The sequence below is a fragment of the Chroicocephalus ridibundus genome, chromosome 4, assembly GCF_963924245.1.
Source record: "Chroicocephalus ridibundus chromosome 4, bChrRid1.1, whole genome shotgun sequence".
Lineage (NCBI taxonomy): Eukaryota > Metazoa > Chordata > Aves > Charadriiformes > Laridae > Chroicocephalus > Chroicocephalus ridibundus.
Genome location: NC_086287.1, coordinates 2241659 through 2261986, shown reverse-complemented (window position 1 = coordinate 2261986; position 20328 = coordinate 2241659). Strand labels below are relative to the sequence as shown.

Here is a 20328-nt window from a genome sequence, read left to right as displayed (position 1 = left end):
TTCGGCCTGCTGTGAGCCAGGCCAGTGGGGCCGGGGGTGGGGGGGCAAGGGTGTCGCTGGGTGGGCAAATACAAGGCTGGGAGCAGGATAAGCCCTTGCTTGCAGTGGGGGGGCACCATGGTGGTAGCTGGGGGTGGTGGGAGAGGGGTGAGGTGACCCCAGGATGGGCAGTGGCCATGGGGGGAGCTGGCCCTGACGCCCCCCGAGGTGGAGCGAAGCACGGGGGTGGGTTAATCACGGGCTGGGGGCATCTCAGGGCATCCAAACCCGGGGCGGGGGGAGAGGCGGGGGCAAAGCTCCCTGTTGTTTCCCCCTGAGTGGGAAGTGGGGTGGGGGGGGAAGGTTCCCCCGCCCCAAGCCCGGGGGTGAATGACCTGGCAGGAGCTGTGGGGTGCAGCGGAGCCGTGGGGCGGTTGCCAGCCTGGCTCGGGGTCATGGGGCAGGAGGGCTCTGCCCCACCAACTTCCCCGGGTTAATGATTGCCCGGGCGATAGAAGCGGGTGCGAGGCGTGTAGAGCCCTGCCTCTCCCACCCACTCCCTCCCCACAGCTGCACCGCCGCTCGCGGCCGGGTAAGAGGGGGGCCTTGGAGCCCATCCCCGTGGCTTCGGGGCTTTGCGGGGCACCCAGGGCTTTATTTATTGGCAGGGGGAAGAGGCAGGGGGGGGGTGGGGGGGCCGTTTTCCTGGCGGGGCGTCCATGGGCGAACTGGTACGTGAGCGAAGTCGGTGTCTCCTCCCAAAGCTGGGCCATAGCCAGAACTTTGCCGGGCTCCCTGCCCGCTTGCCGCGGCCTGCCCGGCTTCCCCGCCGTGCAACAGGGCCGGGGTGGGGGGGGGCAAACAGCGACTGGGGGGGCTCGTAGCCCCTGCCCCCAGCTTGGCCCTGCTCCCCAACCCTGCTCCGGCCCCGGGGTGCAGAGGAGGAGGACAGAGAGAGGGGACGGTGGGTGCTGGGGGACAGAAGGAAAAGGGGGGTCTCTGCGGCTGTCCCTGCTGCCAGGCAGGTTTGGGGGGGCTGCTGGAGGGGTGTGGGGGGCTGATGGAAGGGCTTGGGGGCTGCTGGAGGGGTTTGGGGGCTGATGAAAGGGTTTGGGGGGGCTGATGGAGAGGTTGGGGGGCCGATGGAAGAGTTTGGGCGGTGGCTAGAGGGGTTTGGGGGGCTGCGGGAGGGGCTTGGGGGCTGCTGGAGGGGTGTGGGGGGCTGCTGGAAGGGTTTGGGGGCTTATGGAAGGGCTTGGGGGGCTGCTGGAGGGGTTTGGGGGCTGATGAAAGGGTTTGGGGGGGCTGATGGAGAGGTTGGGGCGCCGATGGAAGAGTTTGGGCGGTGGCTAGAGGGGTTTGGGGGGCTGCGGGAGGGGCTTGGGGGCTGCTGGAGGGATGTGGGGGGCTGATGGAAGGGTTTGGGGGCTGATGGAAGGGCTTGGGGGGGTGCTGGAGGGGTTTGGGGGCTGATGAAAGGGTTTGGGGGGGCTGATGGAGAGGTTGGGGGGCCGATGGAAGAGTTTGGGCGGTGGCTAGAGGGGTTTGGGGGGCTGCGGGAGGGGCTTGGGGGCTGCTGGAGGGATGTGGGGGGCTGATGGAAGGGTTTGGGGGCTGATGGAAGGGCTTGGGGGGGTGCTGGAGGGGTTTGGGGGCTGATGGAAGGGTTTGGGGGGGCTGATGGAGAGGTTGGGGGGCCGATGGAAGAGTTTGGGCGGTGGCTAGAGGGGTTTGGGGGGCTGCGGGAGGGGCTTGGGGGCTGCTGGAGGGGTGTGGGGGGCTGCTGGAAGGGTTTGGGGGCTGATGGAAGGGCTTGGGGGGCTGCTGGAGGGGTTTGGGGGCTGATGAAAGGGTTTGGGGGGGCTGATGGAGAGGTTGGGGGGCCGATGGAAGAGTTTGGGCGGTGGCTAGAGGGGTTTGGGGGGCTGCAGGAGGGGCTTGGGAGCTGCTGGAAGGGTTTGGGGGGCTCCTGGAAGGGCTTGGGGGCTGCTGGAGAGGCTTGGGGGGCTGCTGGAGGGGCTTCGGGGCTGCTGGAGGGGTTTGGGGGGCTGCTAGAAGGGTTTAGGGGGCTCCTGGAAGGGCTTGGGAGCTGCTGGAAGGGTTTGGGGGGCTCCTGGAAGGGCTTGGGGTCTGGTGGAGAGGCTTGGGGGGCTGCTGGGTGGGCTTGGGGGGCTGCTGGAAGGGTTTTGGGGGGCTGCTGGAGGGGTTTGGGGGGCTATGGGAGGGGCTTGGGGGGGCTTCTGGAAGGGTTTGGGGGCTGGTGGAGAGGCTTGGGGGGCTGCTGGGTGGGCTTGAGGGGCTGCTGGCAGGGTTTTGGGGGGCTGCTGGAGAGGTTTGGGGGCTGCTGGAGGGGTCTGGGGGGCTGCCGGAAGGGTTTGGGGGTCTGATGGAGGGGCCTGGGGGCTGCTGGAGGGGTTTGGAGGGGTTTGTGGGTGCTGCATGTCCTCAGGGAGGGGGGGAGCGGGGAAGGAGGGGTGCCAGCGGGACCAGGTGGGCTGCAAGCGCCATCGCGTTGTCCCCAAGTGCCGTCTCTGGGGACAGTCCCCTGCTGCCAGCCCGCGGTGGGCCACCAAGCAGCCCCCTCCCCGGGGGCAGGGTGACGGTGGGACGCTCATCTCCCTCCCCAGGTACGCCATGGTGGAGGTGACGGTGACGCCGCAGTCCTCGCTGGCCGACCGGCCGGTGCAGGTGCAGGTGCGGGGACTGTCCCCTTCCCAGCTCGTCACCCTGCGGGCCTCGCTGACGGACGAGCACGGCCAGTGTTTCCAGTCCCGGGCCTTCTTCCACGCCGACGGGACGGGGGAGGTGGACCCCAGCCGCCATGCCGCCACGGGGGGCAGCTACGCCGGCGTCTGGCCCATGGGGCTCTTCTGGTTCCTCCAGCCCGACACCCTCTTCCGACGCCTGGTCAAACGGGACGTGGCCGGCAGCCCTTTCCTCGTCCGGCTGGAGGTCTTCGATGGCCTCCACCTGGTCACCGGGCCCCAGGACCAGCCGCTGGCCTCCTGCGAAGCCCAGCGGTGGTACGTGGGTCCCGGCGTCCAGCGGGTGCCCATCCGGGAGGGCAGGGTCCGCGGGGCTCTCTTCTTGCCACCCGGTGAGAAACGGGATGCGGGGGAACCCCCCCCCCGGCTCCAGGGTAGCCCGGCTTTGTCCCACCGGGGACATCCTGGCACGTGGGATGGCACCGGTGGCTCCTCTCCTTCATCGGTGACGGTTTCTCTGGTTGCCCGCAGGACCGGGACCCTTCCCGGGGGTGATCGACCTGTTTGGGGGCGCGGGTGGCCTCATTGAGTTCCGGGCGGGGTTACTGGCCAGCCGGGGTTTCGCGGTGCTGGCACTGGCCTTCTTCGCCTACGACGACCTGCCCCGCGCCCTGACCCAGCTGGATCTGGAGTATTTCGAGGAGGCGGCCGAGCTGCTCCTCCGGCACCCCAAGGTGAGCCTTTGCGGAGCAACGGGTGGCCCCTGCGAGCAGGGACGTCCTGGTGAGGAGGGGTGTCCTGGGGAACGGGGGTCATCCTGATAAGCAAGATGTTCTGGTGACTGAGGATGGCCCAGTGAGCGGGATGTCCTGGCGACCAGGGATGTCCCGGTGAGTGGGATGTCCCGGCGACCAGGGATGTTCCAATGAGTGGGATGTCCTGGTGATGTCCCAGTGAGCAGGATGTCCTCATGCCCAGGGATGTCCTGGGATCAGGATGTCCTGATGATCTGGGGATGTCCTTGCAAGCAGGAATGTAATGGCGACTGAGGACATCCCAGTGAGCAGGATGTCCTGGTGACCATGGACGTCCCAATGAGTGGTATGTCCTGGTGACAAGGGATGTCCCAGTGAGCAGGATGTCCTGGTGACCAGGATCTCCTGGTGATCTGGGGACATCCTGGCAACCAGGAATGTCCTGGTGACATCCCAGTGAGTAGGATATCCTAGTGACTGGGGACCTAAGCAGGATGTCCTGAGGAGCAGGGACGTCCCAGTGAGTGGGATGTCCTGGTGACCATGGATGTCCTGGTGATCTGGGGATGTCCTGGCAAGCAGGGATGTCCTGGTGACTGGGGACATCCCAGTGAGTGGGATATCCTAGTGACTGGGGACATCCCAATGAGCAAGATGCCCCAGTGACCACGGATGTCCCAGTGAGCGGGATGTCCTGGTGACGTCCCAGTGAGCAGGATGTCCTGGGGACCAGGGATGTCCTGGTGATCTGGGGATGTCCTGGGCGCAAGCAGGGATGTCCTGGTGACTGGGGACATCCCAGTGAGCAGGATATACAGGTGACAAGGGACGTCCCAGTGGGTGGGATGTCCTGGTGACCAGGGATGTCCCAGTAAGCGGGTTGCCCTCGTGACTGGGGTTGTCCTGGTGCCTGGGGACGTCCCAGTGGGTGGGATGTGCTGGTGACCAGGGACGTCCCAGCATGTGGGTTGTCCTGGTGACTGGGGACATCCCGGTGACGTCCCAGCGAGCAGTGCTGCCAGCTGTCTCCGTTTCCCCCCTCTGCAGGTGCGAGGCCCCGGCCTGGGTGTCGTCGGCGTCTCCAAAGGAGCCGAGGTGGCCCTGGCCATGGCCACCTTCCTCCCCCAGGTGGTGGCCACGGTGTGGATCAACGGCACGGCCTTCCTGCACGGCAACCCGCTGGTCTACAAGGACATCCGCATCCCCCCCATCCCCTACTTCACCGAGCGCATGATCTTCACCGAGATGGGGGCCTTGGACAACTCGGCCATCTTCGCCGACCCCCGGGACCCCGCCTACAGCGCCTCGGCCATCCCGGTGGAGAAGATCCGAGGGAAAGTCCTCTTCGTGGTGGGGGAGGCCGACCGCAGCTTCAACAGCAAGCTCTTCGCCGAGTTGGCCATGGCCCGGATGCCACCGGAGAGCGGTCGCGTCCTCTCCTACCCCGGAGCCGGCCATTTGATCGAGCCCCCCGGTTCCCCGCTCTGTAGCATCTCCAGCATCCGAGGAACCCCCCGGCCGGTGGTGTGGGGGGGTGAAGCCCAAGCCCACGCCAAAGCCCAGGAGCACTCGTGGCAGGAGATCGTCCAGTTCTTGGAGCTCCACTTGGGTCCCGCCGCCACCATGAAGCTGTGATGGCCGCGGGGAGGGGAGAAGGGGACGGGGCTGTCCCCATCTCCCCCCCCCCCGGGGTTGTCACCCCACTTAATAAAACGCACCCTGACAGCTGCCACTGCCTGGTCTCATGGTGGGGGGGACACCAGGTCCTGGTGAGGACCCTTATATATATATATATGGGGGTTTTGGGGGTGTCGCTGTAGCTGATACCACTCTTTAGTGAGGTCATTAAGGTTTTAGAGGGGGAGGCTACAGCCAACAACCCCCCCCCCGCCCCGCATCTCCACCACCCCCCCCCCCACATCTCCACGCACCCTTTCACCATGAGCCCGGCTTCGGTGCTGGCAGCTGGGGGTGGGTTTTCCCCTGGGAAGGCCGAGGATGGGAGGGATTTAACCACCGCCCCCCCCCCCCAAAAAAAAAAAAAAAAAAAAAAAAAAGAAAAAAAGGGCTGAGGCTGGCACTCGGGCTGGGGTGGAGGGTGGCAAAGGGGCACGTTCCCACCCGGTACAGGGTGCAGGAGCCGGCCGTGACCCGCGGGGAGGGGGGGGGACGGGACGGGGGTGACTCAGTTGTAGCCTGCAATAAAGATAAGCCCCAGAAGGGAAACTCCTGGGGGGGTGGGGGGGGGGGGGAAGGGAGGCAGCGGGAACCCGCAAACCCGCCGCGCTCAGCAGCACCTTCCCCCCCCCCGCGCTCCCCGGGAGCCCAAAGTCCTTCTTCCCCAGCCCAGGTCGTCAGCAAAACTCGGCTCCGGCTTTTTGTTGCCCATCCAGGCACCGTTTGGCCACCGCCGCCGGCCCCCCGTTGGCCTTCCGGCGGGGACCTCTGCACCCCCCTCCATGGCACAGCTGGTGGGACCCACACCCCCCACACACCACCCCCCCCCGGCCTTGCTGTGGGGCGAGGGCAGCACCCAGCCCGCCAGGCAGGAGAGTGGGGTGCCGCGGAGGGTGACGGCTGGGACGAGGGGTGGCCCTGGGGACCCCCGTTCCCCGTTGGCAGGAAGAGTTTCTCCCCGCTCCTCGTCTCCCGTGGGACAAAGCGTTTGTCTTCGAAGGGCTTTCGGTCCCCCCTCCCCCCCCGTGCCATCGTGCAGCCACCGGGAGCGGGGATTTGGGGGAACGACGACCCAATTCCCAGCTCCCCAGACCTCGCTGGAGCCGTGCCACCACGCTCCCTCCACAGGTTCCCAGTCCCACCGCTGCCCCGGGGCGGTCCATGGGGGAGCCAGATGCCACCGCTGTCCCCCACCGGCAAGGAGGGAGGCGGGCATCCTCCCGCTCCGATGGTTCGGCATCTCCAGGGTCTCCCACCACGGGATAAAGCGTTTCTTCGAAAAGCTCTCGGTTCCCGCCCCGGTCACCCCGGCACGGCCACGGGAGGTGACGGCGGGGCCGAGGGCAGCGAGGTCACCGGCGGCAAGGGAGCGAGGAGCCCTGGGCAGAGCTCGTCCCCTCGCCACGGGGCAGGAGGCACCGTCCCAGCATGGCCCCCACGGGTCATCTGATCCCCCACCCCCCCGCCACGTCCCAGCCGGTCGGGTATAAATCCGCTGCCCCCCGCAGAGCCCCGTGCTCCGGCATCGCCCGCCGCCGCCATGGGACGGAGTTTCTCCTTTTTCCTGCTCCTCCTCTTGCACCCGGGGCCGGGAGCCGCCGTCTCGCTCCTGCGGTACCGCTACGACTGCGGGGACTACGGCATGCAGCTGCTGGCCTACCCCTCCCGCGGCCGCACCGTCCGCTTCAAAGTCATGGGTGAGTCGGGGGTGGGTGGGTGGGGGGGTGGGTGTGAGACCCCCCCCACCCCCCCCCGGCCCCCGCCAGGACCTCCTTGGGGTGACACGTGCCGAATCTCCCTGGGCTTACCCCAAAACCGGGGTGCGGGTGCCCGGGTGGGATGAGCCCAATGGTTTGGATGAGTTTTTGGTACGGGGCGGGGTTCTGAGCATCACGGCACCCGGTTGTGCCACCTCACACACCACCCCCACCCGTGCCCATGGTGTCGTGTCCCCCCCCCCCGCCATAGATGAGTTCGGCACCCACTTTGACGTGGCCAACTGCTCCATCTGCCTCCACTGGCTCAACACCGGGGCGGACGGCGCCGTCATCTTCTCCTCCGGCTACGAGGGCTGCCATGTCCTGGTCAAGGTGAGGTTCCTGTCCCTCCCACGGTCCCCCCCCAGCGTGGTGCTGGCGGGCTGGGGGTGACCGTCCCCGTCCCCCCGCCCCGCCATGCCGCAGGAGGACCGCTACGTCCTGAGGGTGCAGCTGGAGGAGCTGCTGCTCAACGGGGTCCTGGCTGCCTCCTACCAAGTCAACATGACCTGCCCGCAGCTGAGGGACTACGAGATCCTCACGGGTGGCAACGTGGGCACCGAGCAGCGAGACGGCCGGGGCAACAGCGTCCACCAAAGCCAGGCCGATGTCCTTATCCCCAAGGCCCAGCCTGGTGGCCCGCAGCAAGTGTCCCAGTCCGCCCTCACCGTCCCGGCACCCCAAGTCCCCTCGGAGCAGGTTCACCCCGTGGCTCAGACCCAGCCCGTCCTGGTGCACCCCGGGCTGCAGCCCCAGCCCAGCGGGGTTCGTCCAGGGCTTCAGCCCCAGCCTGGCCACGTTCTCCAGGGCCTTCAGCCCCAGCCAGGCATGGTTCATCCCGGCACCCAACCCCAGAGGGGTTTAATACGCCCAGGGATGCAGCCCCCAGCCCAGCCTGGGCTCCTTCACCCAGGGCTTCAGACTCAAAACCAGCCTGGGTTGGTGCATCCTGGGGCTCAAAACCAACCGGGTCATCTTCTACCAGGGGTTCAGACCCAAAACCAGCCTGGGTCGGTGCATCCTGGGGCTCAAAACCAACCAGGGCTCCATCGCCTCGGGGTTCAGACCCAAAACCAGCCTGGGCTCCTTCACCCGGGGCTTCAGACCCCAAACCAGCCCAGGCTGGTGCATCCTGGGGCTCAAAACCAACCAGGTCATCTTCTACCAGGGGTTCAGACCCAAAACCAGCCTGGGTTGGTGCATCCTGGAGCTCAAAACCAACCAGGGCTCCATCGCCTGGGGGTTCAGACCGCAAACCAGCCTGGGTTGTTGCACCCTGGAGCTCAAAACCAACCAGGTCTTCTTCATCCAGGGCTCCAGCCCCAAAACCATCCTGGGTTGATCCACCCTGGAGCTCAAAACCAACCAGGTCGTCTTCTACCAGGGGGTCATACCCCAAACCGGCCCGGGTTGGTGCACCCTGGAGCTCAAAACCAACCAGGTCTTCTTCATCCAGGGCTCCAGCCCCAAAACCAGCCCGGGCTGACGCACGCTGGTGCCCAGACTCAAGCAGGCTTCGTACGCTCTGGAGCTCACCCCCAAAACCAGCCGGGTTTAACTCGCCCCAGCCACCAGACACATTCCCAAACTGGTCTCCTCCGCCCCGGGCTCCAGAGTCAAACTGGGCTGCCTCGCGCCGGTTCCCAGTCCCAATCCGGCTTGGTGGGCCCAGCTCTCCAGAGCCAAACCGGACTGGTCCATGCCAACCATCCCCGGCCGGGTTTAGCGCATCCGGGACTCCAGTCTCGCCCGGGTTTGGTACGTCCAGGACTTCAGGCTCAGCTCCAACCCAGTTTGGTGCGTCCGGGACTGCAGCCCCAAGCCCAGCCCGGCTTGTTGCGTCCCGGGCTTCAATCCCAGGCCAGTCTGCTGCAATCCACGGCTCTTTTCTACCCCTCGCCAGGGGCAGGTAAGCCAAGGTGGGGAGATGGAGGGGGGCAGCCGGGGCTGGGTCCTCCTCCGCGTCCCCCGAAGCGGCAGGTCACGGCTGTGAGGATGCTTTGGCAGAGGGACGCTCGGGTGGGATGCTCAAGGGGACGCCCAGGGCAGCGTTCCCCTCTCCGCCACCCCAGGCACCCAGCTGACGCGGGAGCAGTGCCAGGTGACGGTGGGGAGGATGCCCTGCTTGGCCCCCCAGGGCCGGGAGGGCTGCCTGCAGGCGGGCTGCTGCTACGATGACATGGACCGCGCGGCGCCCTGCTATTACGGCAACACGGGTAGGACTCTGAGCCGGGTCCCCGGGGCCGTTCCCCATCACCCCACCGCCTTGGGCCGGCAGCCGCCCGCAGGCTGATGGGGACGGTCCCTCGTGTGCCGCAGCCACCGTGCGGTGCCTGCTGGACGGGCACTTCGTCCTGGTGGTGCCGCGGGGACTCGCCACCCAACCCTACAACCTGGACAGCGTGCGCCTGGCCAGCGGTCAGCCGGGCTGCGAGCCCCTCAGGGTGACCGAGACCTTCGTCATGTTCCGCTTCCCCGTCACCCAATGCGGCACCACCGTCCAGGTAGGGATGTGACACCCCCCCCGGCCTGCTCCCCCCACCGCCCCCCCCCCGGCAGCCGCTCAGAGCGATGGCGGGGGACCCTGACCCCCTCCGCGTGTCCGCCCCAGGTGATCGAGGACCAGCTGATCTATGAGAACCAGCTGATCTCCACCATCGACGTCCAGGGCTCCCCCCGCGGCTCCATCACACGCGACAGCATCTACATGTAAGGGGAGGGTGGGCAAAGGCGGGCAGAAAGATGGGACACCCCCCGCCCCCGCCTCGGCAAAGCCCGTCCTGCTCCCCCTCTGCCTGCAGCACCCTCCGGACCAGTTCCCCGCCCTCCTTGGCCACCGGTGGCTTGCTGGTGGGAATGGGGACCCCTGCGGCACCCACCCCTCCTTGGGCTGGGGGAGATGGTGCCATGGGGTGTGTGTGGGGGGGACTGGGGGACATAGCTGGGGGCATCCAGGTCTTCTCTGCCCCCCCCCAGCCTCCAAGCTCGCTGCGTCTACAACGCCAGCGACCTCCTGCCGCTCCGCATGGAGGTGGCTGTGCCCCCCACGGCCACCCCCGTGGCCATGGCGGGGCCGCTCGGGCTCCAGCTGCGCATCGCCACCGGTGAGCAACCCATCCATTGTCACCCCCCCCTCCGCCGCCTCCTCTCCGTCACCGCCCCCCCATCCCACTCAGCCTCTCGCCCTTCCCCCAGACGAGAGCTACAGCTCCTACCACCCCGATGGCGACTACCCCTTGGTGAGGGTGCTCCGGGACCCCATCTACGTGGAGGTTCGCCTCCTGCAGAAGACGGACCCCAACCTGGTGCTGGTCCTGCACCACTGCTGGGCGGCCCCCAGCCCCGACGCCGCGGCCGAGCCCCAGTGGCCCATCCTGGTGGACGGGTGAGCAGGGGGGAAGCGGAGGAGGGAGAGGAGGCCGGGGGGGGGGGGCACCCGCACCAACTGGAGGTCCCTCTCGCACGCCCAGCTGCCCCTACGCCGGGGACAACTACAGGACCCAACTTGTCCCCGTGGGACCGGCCTCGCCGCAGCTGCCCTTCCCGAGCCACTACCAGCGCTTCGTCATCTCCACCTTCACCTTCGTGGAGCCCCCAACCATGGCGGTGCTGGAGGGAGAGGTGAGGGTCCCCCTGAGCCCCCCAGTGTTGGCAAGCCCCCGTCCCCACACCCCCAACCCCCGCCCCAGCACCTCTCCTGAGCAAACCCCCGGCTGCCCACGGTGCTGGCGCAGCATCACTGCCCCATGTTGCTCCGTGCCCTGGACCCGCAACGCCACACGCTGCTTGGGGGGGGTGTTCCTGGGGGCTTGGAGCACCTTCCTCGGGGGTCCCCAGAACCTCCGGGGCCCCCAGTACCATCAGCCACTGATGCTGGCCCACCCCTGGCTTCCAGGTGTACATCTCATGCAGTGCCTCGGTGTGCCACCTGGCGCAGCCCGAGCCCTGCCGTCCCTCCTGCCAGCTGGGAGTGCCCTCACGTAAGTCTGGGTGCCACCAGCTCCTTGCCTGCCCCCTCGGCAGGTAGCCACGGGGGGAGGATCTCTGCTCTGCCAGCCCCCCCCAGGCTTTCTACGCCAACCCCCTGCTCCTCCGCAGGTGCCCGTCGGTCTCTGGGGGACAGGAGGAGAGCTGAAGCCGTGGGCACAGTGACCTCCCAGGGACGCATCGCCTTGCCGAAGGTCCCCAAGCTGCGGCGAGGCTGAGCCCGAAGGCGCCGGGTGAGCGCCCCTCCGAATTCCTAAATTTCGCCTTCATCCCAGCTCTAACTAAACTCTCCTCTTCCTCATCTTCCTCCCACGCGCAGCTCCTGCCTCCAGCCTGACATCTCGGGGCAAGCTGGCAAAATAAATCCACGCTGGAAAAACAAACCCAGAGGCGGCGGGGGTGGTTTGTCCGCGGGGGACGGGAGGAAAGAGGAGGGTTCCCTGGCCCAGAGCTGGTGGCCCCGGCTCTGTCACAGCCTCCTCTCCTCTGTGCTACACCTTCCCAGGAGCCTTCCTTACTCCCGGGACACCAGGGGCTGGCACGCGCCGCCAGGGTGAATAGTTCTTTATTTCCATAACGAAACTAGACCACTGCTTACAAAACCTGCGCAGCCCTGCCCTCCCCCTTCCCTCCCCCCCCCCTCCCTCCCTTCCTTCCACACATCCATCCCCGCCGCAATCCCGGCGGCCGCAAGCATCCACCAAGCGTGCCGGGGTTGGGGGGGGGGGTGGGAGCCTTTTGTTGCATCAAATTACAAGCACAAAACAGAATCTAAAGCCAGAAAGGGGAAAAAAAAAAAAAAAAAAAAAAAAAAGAGAGGAGACAAGGAGACGCGCACACGAAACTGGAAAAGAAAAAAAACTAAAGCAACAAATCCATGAAGCACGGGGAAGGCGACATCCAACTTTCCCCCCCCACCACCACCTCCCTCTGCCAACAGCTACAGCAGGGGAGTGCGGAGAAGTACTGAATCATTTGCTTCCCTCCCTCCCTCCCCACCCCGATATATTCCCCCCCCCCACCCCAACCCCCCCACTCCCAAAGCCCAGCACGACAGCGAAACCCCGGCCCAACCTCTGGGGCTACAGGCTGTAGAACTTGAGGCTCCGGTCCATGCCCGTGGAGGCAATGAACTTGGCGTGGTGGCCGAAAGCCACTCCCGTGGTGAGACCGCTGTGCTCTGGGGAAGGAAAACAGCCCGTGGTTACGCCGCCGAGCGGAGTTAAATCCCGTCCGCTCCCCGCAGACCCAGGAGAGCGTTTCCTCTCCGCAGGAGGGGACCTACACGCCTCCTGCGCCCCACTACAGCCCCCCCCACTCCTCACCTGTGAAGTGGAGGATTTCCGTCCACTGCTTGCAGATGTAGATCTGGACGTCCGTCCCGCCCAGGGCCAGGTAGGTGCCGCTCTGGTCAAAGATGAGAGACTTCACCTGCGGAGGAGAAGGAGAACGAAGCTTCAGAACAAGGCCAGGAAACTCTCGGGGGGAGGCAGCACCTCCGTGTCAGCGTCCCCCGAAGCGGAGGAGCACAGTCGGAATGGTGGGCACTGGGAGAGGAGCTTGCCAGGCCATCAGGGGGGAAAAGGGGACGGTCACACACCTCAAAGTTATTGTCCAGCTGCAACGTCTTGAAGTTCTTGAGCTTACGCAAATCCCAGAGCTTGACAGAAGAATCGTCCGCCGCCGTGGCCAGGTAGTAGCCGTTCTCGGAGAAGGCGATGCTGGTGATGGGGCCGGAATGTCCCGGGAAGTTGGCCACGTTGGTGCGTTCCTGAGGACAAGGCAGTTAGGGACAGGCTGTATTTTTGGGGACAAATTCAGAAGAGGTTCCTCAAAGCCCCGCTCCAGCAGAAAAAGGCACCACGCCTTGGATTAAACACTCTGCTGGGCATCAAACCGAGCTTCCCCCCCAACACGCTGCACCCCCACACCCCCAGGGGCGGCCCTACCTTCAGATCCCAGATCTTGATCTGAGAGTCCATCGTCCCTGTCCCAAAAATGAGCCCGTCCGGGTGGAACTGGGCGCAGGTGAGAGCTGCGGAGACACAGGGAGAGGGAAATTCAGAGGGTTGAGGACATTTTCTGACACCCAATCCCCCCCCACGAGTCCTTGTGATCTCCAGGAACCCACAGGGAGAAAAATCCCTTCTCCGCAGGCTCGCAACAGCCCCCCCAGGGTGGGAATACTCATCTACAAGGCTTACCACAGCCAGAGCTCTCATCCGTCACCTTGGTGAGGACACGGCCTGTCTGGATATCCGAGAAAGCCCAGTACTGGAAGAAAGGACCAGTGCGATGAGTACAGATGGAGGAGAAGCAGGAGTGAGGGGGGGTGGTCTGTGGTGCAGGGACGGGTCTCACCTGGTCATCGGAAGAGCTGAGGAGGTAGTCACCTGTCGCGTGGAGGCTCAGCCCCGTCACGGAGCCCTCGTGGGCACGGACAACCTGCACGCACGAGGCGTTGGGCACAGACCAGATGCGAATAGTAGCATCGGGAGAAGCTGAGAACACCAAATCCTAGACAAAGATGAGGCAGGAAAGTTAAGGACAAAAAAAAAAAAAAAAAAACAATCAAAAGACTTTCACCTCGCCATCTGGGAGAACCCCCTACGAGCAAGAACTGGCCCATCCCCAGTCCGCGTGAGGCGGAGACCGAACAGAGCACCAGAAAAGGGCCCAGAAAGCCCGATCTGGGGCAGCCTGGCTGTGAGGGAAGAGGCCGAACGCGGGCCTGAGCGCACCTGAGAGGGGTGGAAGACAACACTGGTAACCTTCTTGGAGTGCCCCTTGAGTGTCGCCAGGATCTGCTCCGAGCTCTTGTCAAAGACGATGACGTTTTTATCAGCCCCGCCTGGAAAAACAAAGCAGGGTGCGGTGAGAGACGGGAGTCTGTGGCCAACCAAGTCCAAGTCCATCCACTTTTCTTGGGGATCACCATCCTGAGAAGCTTTGCCACGAAGTGAGAGAATCCCTCACGCCCCTCGCCCCACCTCTATACCCCAAAAGCACAAAGAAAGGGATCTGCTCCCAAGCAGCCGCAGGCTCTTAACTGACACCACACAGTCCCCAGCAAGCGGAGGAGGCTCCCTTACCGGTGAGGATCTTGTTGGTGTCGGAAGGACAGAGGTCCAAGGCAAGGATCCCTGGGATGCTGGCGCTGTGCAGCCCCTGCGCGAGGTAGGAGGATGCCAGATTAACGCCACAAGCAAGAAAATGCCCCCAAAGAGAAATGAGAGGCCCTGGAGGGAGCCCAGGGCGTTTCATTCCAACAGCGGGAGGCTGTGCCACGTCTAATCCAGCACAGGTCCCTGCTGGCCGTGGCACGGAGTCAGGAGCCTCCTCCTTGCTCTGCCCAGCAGCACATCTGTCGCTTATCGATGCTGCGAAGCGGCAGAGGAGAGGCCCGGATGCCCAGCTGCACGGGGGAGTTTACGAGCCGCTGCCCACATCCCGGCACTCACCACATGCGAGGCGACCTGCCGGTATTTGCTGAGTTCCTCCGGCTTCACCAGCTCCTCTGGAACAGTCTTGCCTCTCTGGAAAAGGAAAGCAGTGAGAAGATAAACATCAGCATCCCAGGGCACGGCACATCCTGGCTGCTGCAGCATCTTCGGAGCGAAACGGGGCCACTTACCTTCTTACGCTCCGTGGTCAGCACCGTAGCCTTGTCTTGAAGCTGCAAAACAAGAGGAGGGTGGTCACAGACTGCCTGGGGCTCCCACGGAGGGTGGCTGGAGAAAAGCCACCGCCGAAGGCCGTAGCAGCGCAAGTAGAAGACCTCTTACCTTCTGGATGATCTCGGGGGTCATGCCCGCAAGTTCTCCCAGATCCATGGACTCCCCAGCTCCCTGCAGGGGACAGAAAAAGGGGCTGGTTACACCCAGAGGGGGAAGGCAGGGAAAACGAGCAGGAGGACCGAGGGGAAAAGTGCCAAGAGGGACAGTGGGGACTCACCGCCACGTTTGGCTGGGCGGATGGCACCGTCTGGGGCACGATGAGACCAGCCTGTGGCTTCAGAGTCGCCAGAGCTGCGGAGGCAGAGAAAAGCTGTGAGTTTAACATACATTGAAGGGGAAAGGAGACCGCATCCAGCACAGCGATCGCTACCAAGACTACTTGCTGCTGGGCCACACGCTGCTCGCTCCTCCCCAGCTCCCTCTCCCCGAGACCCACAACCCTCACCCCACCCCACGTCACCTTCTCTGGCGGCGGTGACCTCCTTGGTGAGCCGAGCAATGACACGGCAGGCGGCATCGTGCTGGTAGAGCGCGTGGGACAACTCCTGGCGCGTAGTCTGCAGCTGCTGGCGGAGGGTGAAGCTGTGCAGCATGACGGCATCCTAGCAGGGATGGAGGCCGAGTCAGGCAGGGAAAGGCGTCAGCCCCAGTGCAGGCAGCTGCCGGCGCTCAGCTCCGTTCCCAGCCACGACCCAGCACTTACCCACTCATCCTGCAGAGCTTTCAGGATGGCTGGGATGCTCGTGGCAGATGGAGGCTTGGGCCGGATGGGGTGGGCAACTGCCAACGAGAGAGCATGAACACATTAATCGTGTCCTCAACGCCCCTGTCGATCGCTTTAGACACCGCTGTCTGTATGTCCCCCAGCATCCTGACCCCCGCAGCTCAGCTTTCTGACCACATCAGGCTGACGGTTTGCCTCCCCCGGCTACCAGGGAGAGCATCGTGGGTTTATCATAGAATCACAGAATGGTTTGGGTTGGAAGGGACCTTAAAGATCACCTCATTCCAGTCCCCTGCCCTGGGCAGGGACACCTCCCACCAGCCCAGGTTGCTCCAAGCCCCGTCCAACCTGGCCTTGAACCCCTCCAGGGATGGGGCAGCCACAGCTCCTCTGGGCAACCTGGGCCAGGGGCTCACCACCCTCACAGCAAACAATTTCTTCCCAATATCTCATCCAAATCTCCCCTCTTGCAGTGGAAAACCCTTCCCCCTCGTCCCACGGCTCCCCTCCCTGATCCAGAGTCCCTCCCCAGCTTTCCTGGAGCCCCTTGAGGGCCTGGAAGGGGCTGGAAGGTCTCCCCGGAGCCTTCTCTTCTCCAGGCTGAACCCCCCCAGCTCTCTCAGCCTGTCCTCCCAGCAGAGGGGCTCCAGCCCTCCCAGCATCTCCGGGGCCTCCTCTGGCCCCGCTCCAACAGCTCTGTGTCCTTCTGCTGTTGGTGCCCCAGCGCTGGAGGCAGCACTGCAGGGGGGTCTCCCAGAGCGGAGCAGAGGGGCAGAATCCCCCCCTCGCCCCCCTGCCCACGCTGCTGGGGATGCAGCCCAGGCTGCGGGGGGGCTTTCTGGCTGCCAACGCACGTTGCCGGCTTGTGTTGAGCTTCTCGTCCACCAACACCCCCAAGTCCTTCTCCGCAGGGCTGCTCTCCAGCCATTCTCCGCCCAGCCTGGATTTGCGCTTGGGATTGCCCCTGCCCACGTGCAGGACCTTTCACCTTGTTGAACTCCATGAGGTTGGCACGGTCCCACCTCTGAAGCCTGTCCAGCTCCCTCTGGATGCCATCCCTTCCCTCCAGTGTGCCAACGACACCACACAGCTAGGTGTTGTCAGCAAATGTGCTGAGTTGAGCCCGCAGTCCATGACACCGACAAAGATACCAATCCCAACACCAACCCCTGAAGAACTCCGCTGGGGAGAACATCATGGATGTCCCTCGGGAAATCCTTTCTCAGGGTGCCACCCCCCAACAGGGACTCCCAGCTCCCCCCAGACCGGCCACGGTGGCCAGGGCCTTCCCCTGGGGGAACCGCCACCATCCCCCCGTCCCGTCCCGCCACCTTTGATGTCAATGAGCTGCTCCTCGGAGAGTGGCTGGTTGTTGACGGGGTCGGTGCCGTTCTCGGCGATGTATTTCTCGATCAGCCGCCGCTCGTAGACGTGGTTGGAGACCGGGGAGACGCAGGGGTGCTCGGGCACCTCGTTGGAAACTGGGGGAGGGAGGGATGAGAACGGGGGTTACGGCACCGTTCCTGGTAAACCCCTAAGCAGCAGCCTTAGAGCCCAGTAAGCCCCTAACAGCAACCTCACAACCCGGTAAGCCCCTAACGGTCACCCACAGCTCGGTAAATCCCTAAATGGTAACCCTACAGCCCGGTATCCCTCTCCTGGTAACCCCTAAACGGTAATCCTACAGGCCTGTATCCCCCTGCCGGTAACCCGGGATACCACAGGCCCGTAATCCCCTGCCCCGGTAACCTCCCCAGCCCCCGTAACCCCGCAGCCTCGTAATCGCCCGCCCGGTAATCCCACAGCCCAGTATCCTCCTCCCGGTAACCCCCTCCCGGTCACCCTCCCGCCCCGGTAACCCCCTCCCGGTCAACCCCTCGCCCCTCGGGGCCTTCCCCGCGGCCTCCTCACTCACTGGAGCAGATGAGGGCCATGGCGGACGCCGGGCAGCCACCGCTCTCCGACTGCGGCCCCCTCCGGTTCCGGTGGCGGCTCCGGTTCTGGGTCTGGTTCTGGGTCTGGTTCCGGTTCCGGCGGGCGCGCGCGGCGGCGGCCGCGACGTCCCCAACGGCTCACGCGGGCGCCGCCGGAAACGGAAGCGCTCCCGGCCTGCACCGCGCCAGCGCGCGACACTCTCTCTCTCTCACCCCCCCCCCCCCCCCCCCCGGGGAACGGCGCCTCCCGGCATGCCCCGCGCGCCGCCACGGGGGTGGGGCGAGGCGACGACGACACACACACGTTACCATAGCGACCGCGTCCCGGCATGCACCGGGGCGCTCACGGCGCCGCCCGGACTACAGCTCCCGTCGTGCCCCGCGGCGGCGGGAGTGCAGAGCGCGCTCTCCCGCCCGCCCGGCTCCGCAGCGCCCCCGTGCGGCAGCGGTGAGCGCCACCCCACCCCTGCGGGGCACCGAGCGTGGCGGGGAGGGGGGGGGGGGAACCGGGGGGACCCTGAGGGACCGGGGGGCGGGGTCCCGGTGGTGGTGGTGCCTACGGGAGGGAGAGACCGTGTGGGGGGGCGCGGGGGTGGGAGTATCGGGGGTGGTACCGGAGGGGTTGGGGGTCCCGGAGGGGGGGGTCCCGGGGGTGGGAGGTCCCGGAGTGACCCGGGGTGGGGGAACGGACAGGGTGGGGGGGCCGAGGGGGGACCCTCGGGGAGGGGATATACGGGATGGGGGTACCGGGGGTGGTACCGGGGGGATTTGGGGGTACTGGCGGGGGAGGTCCCGGGGGTGGGAGGTCCCGGGGTGACCGGGTGGGGGGACACGGACAGGATGGGGGTCCCAGGGGTGGGGGGACCGGGAGGGTAACGGGGGTGGGAGGTCCCGAAGTCACCCGGGGTGGTGACAGATGGGGGGGCGGTAGCGAGGGATAGACCGGGGGGGGGGGGGGGGGATGTCACGGGGGGATTGGGGGTACCGGGGAGTGGGGGGGGGAGAACCGGGGTGGGGGGGGGTCCCGGGGGAACCGAGGCCGCCCCCCCCCCCCCCCGTGCCCTTGGGCAGGGCAGGCGCCGCGTCCCGCTGACGCCCGTCCTAAATATAGCCGGGGGGGGCCACGGTGTCGGGGGGGGGGACACAGACGACACACAGGCCCGTGGCCCTCCCGGAGCCCAGCGGCGGAGGAGGGGGGGGGGACACACACACGCACCCCACTGTCCCCTGACACCCCCCCCCCCAAAAGTCCCGGTGCCACCCCGTTGTCCCCGCAGAGCCAGGCCCCGAGATGGAGGGCGTGCGGGGGGGGCGCCGGGCCCTGCTGGCCCTGCTGCTGGGGGTCCCCCTCCTGGGGGTGGCGGCGGCGGCGGCGGCTGGGGGGGGGGACCGGGCGGAGGACGAGAGGGAGGATGGCTTCCCGGGTGCCACCGCCGGCGACGACCCGCTGTCACGCCTGGGACAAGCCGCCTGGGCGGCCACCGAGAGCTGGCTGGGCCCCCAGCCCCTGCGGCTAGTGGCCGAGGTAAATTCCCAGCCCCTCTGTGTCCCCCCCCCGCCCCCCAACCAAATGTGTCCCCCCCCGCCGTGTCACCTCGGCCCCCGTTTGGCCCCACAGACCCTCTCCGCCACCCTCTGGGTGGTCTCCTCGGGGATCTCGGTGGCCCTGACCACGTTCTGCAGGATCCTGGGGGACCTCCTGGCTACCACTGGCCACAGCGGTGAGCTCTGGTTTTTGCCGGGGGCGGGGGGGGGGGGGGGGGGGCAACCCGTTTTTGGCCCCCGTCCCCGGTGCCACCACCGCGGTGGGTGACACCCGCCTCCCTCCCAGGTGACCGGCTGCTTCTTCGCACGGTGGCCTTGGCTCCCGCCGAGGTTCAGCGGGTCCTGCTGTGGGGGCTGGCGGCCGCCGCGGCCTCTTGGCTACTAGCCCGCCTGCGGGGGCTACTGCTGCCTCTGCTGCGCTGGGCGAAGCTCTGCTGTTTCCTGGCCGCTTTCCTCCACGTCGCGACATGTCGCGAGAGCCCCACCACCCAGGCGGGGCTGCTGCTGGGGCTCTGGGTGCTCTACGGCTTGCTGGGGGGGGGGCTAGTGGCCCCCGCCGGCCCTAGCCCCCAGCTGGAAGCCGCCTTGCGCAGCCTGGAGTGGAAAGTGGAGGAGCTGCGGCGGCGGCAGAGGTGGGGGGGGCCCCGAAACCGGGAGGAGTGACACCCCCCCCCCCTTAAAACCGGGAGGAGTGGCCCCCCCCCCCCCCGCCAGAATCGGGAGGAGTGACCCCCCCCCCCCCCTTTTTTGTCCCTGCGGGGGAGGGGGGGGACAGCACCGTCCCCAGCGCCCCCCCCTCGCCTTGGCTCTGTTGTATCCCCCCCCCACCGCCAAGCATGTGTCCTCCCTGCTGAGCGGCCCCCCCCGCGGTTCTCCCTGGGGACCCTGCTGTCATTAGCCCCCCACCACCACCACCACCTCGGGGGGGGGGGGATACCAGTCCTGGAGCCCCCCCCCCCGTCTTGGGGGTCACAGAGATGTGTGTCCCCCCCCCACCAATGGGGCACCCCCAAAGCTTGGGACCTGCTCACAGTGCCTTCACGCAAGCCAAGAGTGCCTTCCCCTGGCGGGGGGGGGGGGCGCTCGTATGTGCCCCCCCCCCCCCAGCCCCAAATCCAGCCCCACTGCGGAGGGGGGAGCCCACCCTGAGCCCCCCACCTTGGGGAACCCACGCTGGGGGGAGCCCCCAACCCCGGCCATCGCCCCCAGCCCAAAGTTGGGGGGGGGTGTCTCTTTGTGCGGGGGGGGGGACGACACGCACACAGTCGTGTGTGTCCCCCCCCTCCCGGGGGGGCCACCCCCCCGCTGTCGGTTTTGGGGTTCGAAGCTGCTTTTTGAACTGTTTTGATATGTGGGTCGGAATAAACACGGTTTTATGCCCCCCCCCCCCGGCTCGGCTGCTTCCCGCGGGAAAGGGGTACGGAACTGGGGGGGGGAAGGGGGGGGGGCTGGTTTTTAGGGTGCGGGGGGGGTGCCCTGCGCGTGTCCCTCCCCCTCTGTTTGCCCAGTGCTGAGCACCGTGGCGGGG

The 20328-nt window shown here is 66.4% G+C and overlaps 4 protein-coding genes across 6 annotated transcripts; 3 read left to right on the top strand and 1 right to left on the bottom strand.

The window, feature by feature from the left end:
- The first annotated feature begins 477 nt into the window (after positions 1 to 477).
- On the top strand, positions 478 to 5205 carry LOC134514476 (acyl-coenzyme A amino acid N-acyltransferase 1-like). 3 transcript variants are annotated; one of them, XM_063332347.1, is made up of 4 exons: positions 478 to 571; positions 2607 to 3076; positions 3216 to 3418; positions 4487 to 5202. In XM_063332347.1, the coding sequence occupies exons 2-4, from the start codon at positions 2614 to 2616 to the stop codon at positions 5072 to 5074; spliced, it is 1254 nt and encodes a 417-aa protein (XP_063188417.1). In that variant the 5' UTR covers positions 478 to 571; positions 2607 to 2613; the 3' UTR covers positions 5075 to 5202. The 3 variants fall into 3 exon arrangements, with proteins under 3 accessions (XP_063188417.1, XP_063188416.1, XP_063188419.1); XM_063332346.1 differs by lacking the exon at positions 478 to 571 and adding an exon at positions 785 to 943 and having other exon boundaries at positions 4487 to 5205; XM_063332349.1 differs by lacking the exon at positions 478 to 571 and adding an exon at positions 785 to 1000 and having other exon boundaries at positions 4487 to 5205.
- A 1431-nt stretch (positions 5206 to 6636) lies between these two features.
- On the top strand, positions 6637 to 11645 carry ZP1 (zona pellucida glycoprotein 1). Its single transcript, XM_063332312.1, has 11 exons — positions 6637 to 6813; positions 7085 to 7206; positions 7300 to 8782; positions 8946 to 9089; positions 9193 to 9377; positions 9485 to 9582; positions 9850 to 9977; positions 10069 to 10258; positions 10344 to 10494; positions 10769 to 10853; positions 10972 to 11645. The coding sequence occupies exons 1-11, from the start codon at positions 6657 to 6659 to the stop codon at positions 11076 to 11078; spliced, it is 2850 nt and encodes a 949-aa protein (XP_063188382.1). The 5' UTR covers positions 6637 to 6656; the 3' UTR covers positions 11079 to 11645.
- A 239-nt stretch (positions 11646 to 11884) lies between these two features.
- PRPF19 (pre-mRNA processing factor 19) lies at positions 11885 to 17499 on the bottom strand. The gene is made up of 16 exons (XM_063332313.1): positions 17237 to 17499; positions 16653 to 16802; positions 15301 to 15377; positions 15058 to 15199; positions 14815 to 14888; positions 14646 to 14708; positions 14495 to 14536; positions 14322 to 14396; positions 13953 to 14028; positions 13602 to 13711; positions 13222 to 13377; positions 13065 to 13134; positions 12810 to 12895; positions 12461 to 12631; positions 12186 to 12291; positions 11885 to 12040 (listed from the first exon to the last, which is right to left on the bottom strand). The coding sequence occupies exons 1-16, from the start codon at positions 17253 to 17255 to the stop codon at positions 11943 to 11945; spliced, it is 1515 nt and encodes a 504-aa protein (XP_063188383.1). The 5' UTR covers positions 17256 to 17499; the 3' UTR covers positions 11885 to 11942.
- Positions 17500 to 17573: 74 nt separating this feature from the next.
- TMEM109 (transmembrane protein 109) lies at positions 17574 to 20183 on the top strand. The gene is made up of 4 exons (XM_063332314.1): positions 17574 to 17703; positions 18505 to 18780; positions 18874 to 18976; positions 19087 to 20183. Exons 2-4 carry the CDS (start codon positions 18547 to 18549, stop codon positions 19461 to 19463), a joined length of 714 nt encoding a protein of 237 aa, XP_063188384.1. The 5' UTR covers positions 17574 to 17703; positions 18505 to 18546; the 3' UTR covers positions 19464 to 20183.
- The last annotated feature ends 145 nt before the right edge of the window (positions 20184 to 20328 follow it).